General features: G+C 36.7%; 1 protein-coding gene and 1 pseudogene across 4 annotated transcripts; both read right to left on the bottom strand.

The window, feature by feature from the left end:
• Positions 1-208: 208 nt before the first annotated feature.
• LOC126611856 (putative threonine aspartase) lies at positions 209-2,794 on the bottom strand (annotated as a pseudogene).
• A 977-nt stretch (positions 2,795-3,771) lies between these two features.
• LOC126629570 (phosphomannomutase) lies at positions 3,772-7,463 on the bottom strand. Of its 4 annotated transcripts, none has more exons than XM_050299663.1 (13): positions 7,285-7,449; positions 7,000-7,086; positions 6,807-6,896; positions 6,591-6,635; positions 6,439-6,505; positions 6,013-6,089; positions 5,296-5,331; positions 5,086-5,141; positions 4,907-5,006; positions 4,704-4,799; positions 4,474-4,563; positions 4,264-4,315; positions 3,772-4,081 (listed from the first exon to the last, which is right to left on the bottom strand). In XM_050299663.1, exons 3-13 carry the CDS (start codon positions 6,873-6,875, stop codon positions 4,026-4,028), a joined length of 744 nt encoding a protein of 247 aa, XP_050155620.1. In that variant the 5' UTR covers positions 6,876-6,896; positions 7,000-7,086; positions 7,285-7,449; the 3' UTR covers positions 3,772-4,025. The 4 variants fall into 4 exon arrangements, with proteins under 4 accessions (XP_050155620.1, XP_050155625.1, XP_050155611.1 ...); XM_050299668.1 differs by lacking the exon at positions 7,000-7,086 and having other exon boundaries at positions 7,285-7,319; positions 7,357-7,431; XM_050299654.1 differs by lacking the exon at positions 7,000-7,086 and having other exon boundaries at positions 7,285-7,463.
• Between the last annotated feature and the right edge of the window lie 967 nt (positions 7,464-8,430).

The raw sequence follows: 8,430 nt of genomic DNA, 5'->3' as shown, positions 1-8,430 counted from the left end.
TCGGCTATCACCAACTGTTGTTTTGTGTCCCGGGAACTCTGATGTATTATCTGATACGAAAATCTTGGAAGGCATCCTCTCTACAGAAAGTAGAGATGAGGTTTGCAGACTTCATGTAGTAAGTGCAATTGCAATAGATTTGAGTTTAAATCTTTTCCAAGTGCCATCCTAAATTTCCCCTCTTTCATCGAATTGGCGACAGACGAGGTGAAACCTAATATGTTGTTTATCAATGAAAGAAAAACCTCACATTAGTGAAAATTACTAACACCCAAATGTAGTTTTCACAATGAACCAGGATGGAGTAACCAACAGCTAATTCCAGATAAGAACTTCAAAAAGTTTACAACTTGTAACCATTTGAGACCAAAGATCTTTTACACCGGAGCTAGCTGCATTGGTGGGTAAATCCGGAATACTAAACAAACGGGATTGCTGGTTTACAGTAACGGCGGCTTTCCACCAGAAATGTTAATTCGTGCCTCAAAATGATCCACTCCGGTTTTGCTTTGCAATTTTGTACTCCTAAGAATTGAAACCTAAAAGATGGGAGAGAAATTTAGTCCACGATTTTGGATTGGATCCCCACATTCTTGTTCGAAATCATAGATCTTGACAATTAAGAGGAAGACGATGAAGCCACTTAATAATAAAACGATCACAAAAGACTACGGACATACCTTTGGCCGCTCCATAGAGCTCCCAAAATATCCTATTCCAAAGGATAAGGACGTGTAAGCAGCACCAATCTCTACAGCTTTCAACTTTGGAGACCTTCCTGTAACCTAAAAAGCAACACATAAACACACGTATTCTACACAAACATAACCAACACGAAAAGGTTCTAGCTTGGGACTCACCATTATGGGAGCATCAGCTTACACAAGTAGAATTCCGGCACTTCTATCAGTACAATCGTGATTACTCTCTTGAACAACAGAGCATAAAACTTTCGTGCAAGCAGAGGCAGGACCTTCCTGTGAACTAAGGAATGAAAATGACTGTCAAGTTCACGTACTTGGTTTTATCCGGACAAGAATAGACATGGTATATAAACTAAGCAATTGATAGACATTGTAGGTCCACCCAACTCTATAGCTCTAATTATAACTTTGAAGAATCATGACTGCTTCAATTTTGGCCACTTCATGACCGCTCCCGTCTTGAATTTCAACATTCACGTAAAGGGAAAACATTTAAAAAAACAAATTATACAGTAATAGGACATACAGTGACAAAGAGACGCAGGGCTCGCGAGCTGCAAATCCTTTCATTAGATGTTCTCCAGCACCACTTGCACAACAGCCAACTATACACGGAGCACCAAAAAGACCCTTGGAGGACCCCCAACACCCTGCACCATGCATTGCTGCTCATCCCACACGTCCACCAACCAGTATTTTTTTTTTGTACAAAAATCCGGTTAGATTATCAATCACTAGTCACTCCAAACAGATGACAAACAAAGAGTGCAAGTTCTTAGAACCATCTGTCACCTTAAGCGCAATTCCCCCACTTGAGGCTCCAGATGCTATTTGTCCTTCAGTGTCCACACAAATAACTCCAACAGTATCCATGATGCAATCCTCTTCAGCTCCATTATGCTTCCAAGAATCACATTGTTGAGCTACTAATCCTAAACACAGATACAACGATATGTCATTACTAGGAAATGTAGACGTGCAGATGGTAAGTTGCACTGAAAATAACATAAGCTTTGAAAAGAGAGGAATAGGTTTTTTAAATATAAAAAAGCGATGAAATACCTGATATTCCAGCGGTCTCTTGAAGATTACAATAAAAGGTCGTACCCAGTGCACAAGGCTCCCGCTTTACGCAGGGTCTGGGAGAGGTGAATGTCGGCTAGCCTTACCCCCATTTATGGAGAGGCTGCTCCCAAGTCTCTTGAAGATTACAATAAAGTCTAAAATCAGAAACCTGTATTTGCTTTTGAATCATCTACCATTGCTTTGTACTTTCTCCATTGTGCTTTCGATCTTTCTGTCACCAGCCACTGTTTTGAAATACACAAGATTAATTCATCTTTAAAAAAAAATTTACAATTGAAACTTTAGAGCCATGAAATGGAAAAATTAGATATGTATTTTTCTCACTGTTTATTTTCACAGTTAACATAAGCATAAAAAATAAAGATTAGTGATTGATTACCTCATCATCAGCTGCAGTACTTGCTGCCAAAGCAAGGCCCTTGGACTTTGCCCACGCACAGGCACCTTCACCAACCAGGAAGCTACACAAATTACAAATTTGCTCCATTATTAAATTACAGGAAAAGAAAATAAGGGAAAAGGAAAGAAGAACAGGAGGATTGGGAAAAAAAATGCTATTACGGTTTACAAATATTGAAGGGAAAAAATAATAAAAGAAAATATCGCTGAGCTGAATGCAATGATTGGAATGAAAGCTATAACTGTCTGATTAAGAGAGATGAAATAGTACATGGGAGGTATTCGGCCCAACAGAGGGGATCTCATCATTTGTTCCTTGGCCAATAAAGCAGTGACCTGGATGGGGTTTCTGACACCTGGTCTACAACATATGCAAGGGGATATTCAGTGACACAAGGGAAAATGCAGAGTAGAAATCAGCATGGAAACAGTAATATGTTTAGCAGAAACAGATAAACAGATCATCTTAAACCTCGAATTGCTCCGACAGCTCCAAAAACTCCAGAATTTCCGTCCATAATACTGGCATCGCATTCTACACGACCATCTTCTGTCAAATTGGAGCCTCTGCCCGAATTTGTGCTTGGGTCATCCTTTAAGACAATAATTTAATTAAAAACACAATCAATAAACAATACATGATACGGTGGGGATTAAACAAAGAAAATAAGAGGCACAATATCTAATCTTCTTTGTGGTTTTTCGTTAAAGTGAACATGATCGAGAATTTTTTTGTTGAAGTTCCCTTGATTCAATGGGTATTTTTATTTTATTTTATTTAAATGGGATATTTATTTGTTTGAAAACATGAGATATTTTAATTGATCTAATAAATTATTTGGAGAAAGATTTGAACTAAAGTGAAGAAAGTGAAGCAAACTATTTTTGTCGCTTCGCTATGCCTATAGTTACTTTTCGTGACGCTTAATTATGTCATATAAATTTGGGTATAGAAAATGTAAAACACAAAATTTCTGCGTGTAGACATATGTTTTCAAGCATTTAAGCTATTAATCTCGTATGTTTATTTATTAGAAACGATATTATAATTAGTGTTGAATGCATGGGTTGAAGAGGAAAGACCTATCACCAAAACAATTTACCGCTTGCTACTTGTAAGTTGATTAATTAGTAATGTGAAACGTATAAACTGAATAATTTGATAACTTGTTGCTCTCGTATGTTTATTTATTAGAAGCGACATTATAATTAGCATTGAACGCTTGGGTTGAAGAGGAAAGACTTATCACCAAAACAATTCACCGCTTGCTACTTGTAAGTTGATTAATTAGTAATGTGCAACGTATAAATTGAATAATTTGATAACCTGTTGCTCCACCAACTATTAATTTTTTTTTTTTTTGGAAACTGGGAATAACATTACCAGGGCCAAGATGCCAACATAGAACAAGGAAAGCCTACACCAAGGCAAGCAAGCAACTAAACAACAAAAAACCGAGCAGCGGAGGGGGGGGGTAGGGAGTGAAGACGCTAGAACTGAGTTCAAGCGTCGCCCCCTCCTCTGCCACAAAAGTTTAAGGGGGACAAGGTAAACCATCGTTATTACATATAGCAGAAGCAATTTGAAAAGGAAGTGAAGAATGCCTTTCACTAGATCAATTTATATATAATAGGAATCCGTGGTACTGTGGTAGCACAAAATTACAATGCAGAAACGAAATTTCTCGACCAAGATATTTTGAGTCTATAATAATGTTACATATTACAGATTTCTGCTTAACATTTATTCTCAAATACAGAATTACAAATGGCATTTAACTTTTCTTGTTCGAAAAATGGCATGTATTGCTCGAAAGCAAAAGGTTGGCTCCCACCTCAAGGGCTCAGGAAGAGAGCTGTGCACTGCTTGATTGTATCTTCGGGGCTGGTGACTGCAGAAGGGTAGAGCATCATCAGATATACATATTCCGTAAATATTTTTTTGTTTAGGTATGTAAGTTCTAATGATAGCCGACCCCACTTAGTGGGAAAAAGCTTTGTTGTTGTTGTTGTTGTATGTAAGTTCTAATGAGAGTCGGCCGCAAGTAAATTTAAACCTGGGACGAGAGCTTACCTGTATGACCTACGGTTCTTTCAGATTCATAGATTTCGTGGTCATTTCCTCCCTGCGGAAAAGAAAACTCACAAGTCTTTAAGGCCCGAATAACAGAAATTTCATCGAAAAGAATAAATGTAAAACAGAAAACATGAACTGCTACTCATGAATTCATAGAGAAGGAAGTTGTACATAGAAGAGGGTTAAGCCATCAAATTATGGACAAACCTTGTAAGTTTTGTCACCAAAGAAATGGATCTCTTGAAAATCATCTAGGTATCTCAAGCAGTATGTCTTGTCCCAACCGTGCGGGAAAACCTGGTTCAAGCATTGTAAACCATTGGATTTCAATTTCAAAAGTCTAGTCACCTTTTTACTAGACTAGTTCAAGAATGAGGCAGGCAAAAACAAATAAATGGAATAATCATTAAACCATAAACGAATATTAAATCATTTACATCAAAGCTTATCTGTCCTCCAATGGAAAATGTCAGGTTGAGGTGACCAAACTTCTCACGAAGGACGGAAACCATTTTTGGGCGTATGTTCTGAACCTGCAAAGAATTACCATACTTTCAAGTTATATACAAGTGAAAAAGAAAATTTATATCAGTTATAAAAATATATACTCACAATTCAAATCTATGGTCAAGTGTCTAACCTTGTCATATCTTTCAAATTCATCCCTTTCTTCTTGGCTACAGTTTCTCCCAATTGGTGATACGTTCAGCATCCCACTTCGGAACTCAATAAATGTACCCCTACAGTTATAGTTAAAAATAAAAGTTTTAAGTTTACGTTCAACCGCTTAAATTTAACAAAGGCTTCCACTCCACTAACCTCTTTATCGGTATGTCCAAGTCAGCAATATAATGAAGCGTAAAGTTGATGAATTCCTGCACAAGTGCATGCCAATCATCTCAGATCAATCTCAAGAACAACATAATTAAGTTTCCAGGTGCCATGTGTATGTTGTGCTTGAAACTGCTTAAGATATCTTCCAAATAAGGAATTTGAGAGTCATAGCATACAACAGAGTATGGGTTTTACCTTGAGTTTGTCTTCGCCAAGATATGTCTTCAAGCTCTACAGAATGAAAAACGCAAAATGCATCAGTTTGGAACTTTTATCACATCACGGAATATTTAAAAATATGCAGAAACAAAGAAAAAATAATGCAACTCTGTCACAATTCCTATAAAAAACAAATCATGGTTATTGGGCACCTACACTACACCCAGCCAAAGCCACTTCAGACTCGGGTTTAGTGTTCAAGAATTTCAAACTGTAATAGAGGACAATGGGTGAAACCTAAATACGGACCAGAAGAAATCTACAGCAGACAAGTACCTCACGATAAGATGAATTAACTACTTTCGTTAGCCACAAATAATTTCTTCGCAGAACAGAAGAGAATTTCTCTCAAAAGATCCAAAGAACAAGATTGTATCATGGAAATATTTATCTTTACGATCCATTTCTTCTTTTTCTTTTTTGTTGAGGAGAAGGTTTATATCTTTACGATATATACCATGCTCAAATTCAAGGTATTGGATCATTAGAATTTTAGCTTTGCTTATTGCTTTCAGCCATATATTAGGCCAGAAGGGGACCACATATTTACCCCAACAAGGCATCCCTCTTGCCATTAGATACTTAAAAAAATCAACTTTCACATAATTGATTCAAGCATCACTTTTAATTAGGACACTATGAAATTATGAATGTGACAATTTGTTTCTATTATCACACTAAGCTGTATAATACCTGGGTGCCAATCAGCGTCCTATCTTTGTGAGCTACAAGACCATTCTCAGAAAATACATAATCATGGTCATCAATAACTGCAAAGACAAGGACATAGTTAATAGACAGTCAAGAAGATAAAGCACGTGTCCACAATGTCCCTCGAGAACTAGAATTGAAGGATATCTAAGAGTTAATGTAAAAGGAACAGGGCACCGACATAGCATATTGCGCTATTAAGACAATCTAAATCGCCAATAACGGATGCAACAAAACAATTTCAAAATTCATCCAGGCACAAAAGTTAAATAAGTGTTTATATAATGAGTAAATATCCAAACTTGAGCTCCAACAACTGAAGCTCGCAATGATGTATCATATGCAAAGTTAAATGTTCAATACAGTTGGAGTTACTAGATATAGCTTCTACAAAATAACAGTATACACCTGTTTTGCCAAGCTGCTCTGTTATCTTAGAAAGGTCAGATCCTCCCACAATGCCCACTGTGACAACCTGCACTCCAACAAGGCTTTGATTATTAACAAGAAACAAGCAAACCTCACAAAGATGTACACTTTCAGGCTAACGGGTTACGTACCTTCCTAAGTTCTCTCATAAACCCCAACATTTCTGGAGTAACAACCTGGGATTTGAGCGAAATACATTCAATTAGAAAATTTTCTCAAGCTGATCAAAAAGTGCAAAAGATTATGCCTTTCAAATCGATAACCAACATGATAAACCGGTACATAAAATTCCAACTGAAAATTAAAGAGTGATTTAAAAGGACAAAATAAAAACCAGAGATGTATACCTTTCTTGGAGCTGTGAGAGTCCCATCAACATCAAACAAGGCAAGCACACCAGGCCTCCTAACAGCCATTTACACTTAAATCTAATTTTCCTGCTGACAAATACACAATGCTCAATTAACAATTTAATCTCTTGAGTTTCTGTGAACATTAGTGAATCAGCAAGCTTGTAGAAAACAGCAAAATAGATATTACCCAGATGTTCAAAAACATTAAGATCCAAAACCCAATATTTTTTTCCGTAAAAGTACAAGAATTTGAGAAAGCAATTGATCCAATGGCCTAGATTGTAAACGAAAGTACCAATAAGTAATTAAAAACTGAAAAGCAGCCAAAATTATATGCACCCAAATGAGGGGAAAGAAGAAAGAAGAAAACTTTAAGATTCAGGAGTAATGGGTTCTGCAGATGATGAGCACTAATCAATGGAAAATGGCGATTGATAAGTAAATTAGCAAATGACAAAGTGAAAATACAAACCCGGTAATTGCGCTAATGAGAGAGAGAGAGAGAGAAAAGAGAGAGAGAGAGAGAGAGAGAGAGAGAGAGAGAGCAGGTTGCGATGAGAGGTTTGAAATGAAATGGAAGTTTGAGGAGCAGAGAATTGGGAAGCAGATTTCTTCCAGTGGCGGAACTCGAGCAGTTAGGGATTATAAAGCGACATGAAGGGGGTCCCAGAACAATATTACTATTTACTTTTTGAGTCTTGGCTTAACTTCGACAAAAACATTACTGAGATACAATAAGAAACTTCGTAGGAGCTGGATCTTTCATTTGCACGTAGAGATAACGTTGCCCTTAATTTTGTTTGTGTGGGGTAAAGGTTAAGTAATAGTAGAGAATGAGGTAGTGGATCTGTTTGTTTTTTTCATTTTTGTTTTTTTGTTTTTGTTTTTTGTCAAACGATAGATATATTAGATTAAATATTAGATTAGAAAGTCAATTGGATTTGATCTCATGTCGTGGTACAAGAACAACACTTATTTTCACAATTGTGACAGAGGACCACTTGCAGGTTGTGGATCTGGTTTCAGATCTGTTCAAAAAGTGCACTAATTAATGCAAATTATTTGTAGAGTTGGGAATATGCTATAGTATCTATTTCTAACCTCTTTTAGATAGGGATGTATTTAATTTATGATACGATTGCGTCTAATAGCCTACTGCTTGCATATAAGTCTTTTTGGATCATGAAAGCACTATGTAATTTGGCTATTGATTGAGAAGCAGCGACTAGTGGTTGGAGCATCTCCTTAATCTAGACAAAAATGAGTTTAGCATTCACTTTCAGTTTGTTTTCATTTCAGTAGGAAACTTCTTTCTTTGGTTGTATTATCACCATCTCATAAACTTGTCAATTTTTCCCTTTTGTAGTTAGGAGGTAACTTCTCAACATGTCTCACTTAACTGTTTCTGGTTCATAGTAGTGTATCTTACAACATAACTGGTCTTTTACGGCACACAAATGGTGCAATAAACGGTTATTCACGGCTTGTGAGTCTCCAAGCAATAAAAGCTCCTATTGTAAAAGGCGTTTTCTCTTTTTGCACTGCTCGCTTTGTTTTTGTCTATTGATTATCTTTTATTTCTCTTACTCAATCATTAGTGGCTAACTTGTAATTAACA

This window comes from Malus sylvestris, chromosome 1, assembly GCF_916048215.2.
Source record: "Malus sylvestris chromosome 1, drMalSylv7.2, whole genome shotgun sequence".
NCBI lineage: Eukaryota > Viridiplantae > Streptophyta > Magnoliopsida > Rosales > Rosaceae > Malus > Malus sylvestris.
The sequence above is the reverse complement of the archived record's forward strand: the minus strand, read 5'-3'. Positions and strand labels throughout refer to the sequence as shown.

Excerpts from the sequence above, each read along its gene's own strand:
- LOC126629570 (XM_050299654.1), bottom strand. The coding sequence starts at position 6,875 with ATGGCTGTTAGGAGGCCTGGTGTGCTTGCCTTGTTTGATGTTGATGGG. Across the intron at positions 5,332-6,012 it reads GGACGCTGATTGGCACCCAG|AGCTTGAAGACATATCTTGG; the intron begins GTATTATACAGC and ends TTCATTCTGTAG. Across the intron at positions 4,800-4,906 it reads AATTTGAAAGATATGACAAG|GTTCAGAACATACGCCCAAA; the intron begins GTTAGACACTTG and ends AATTCTTTGCAG.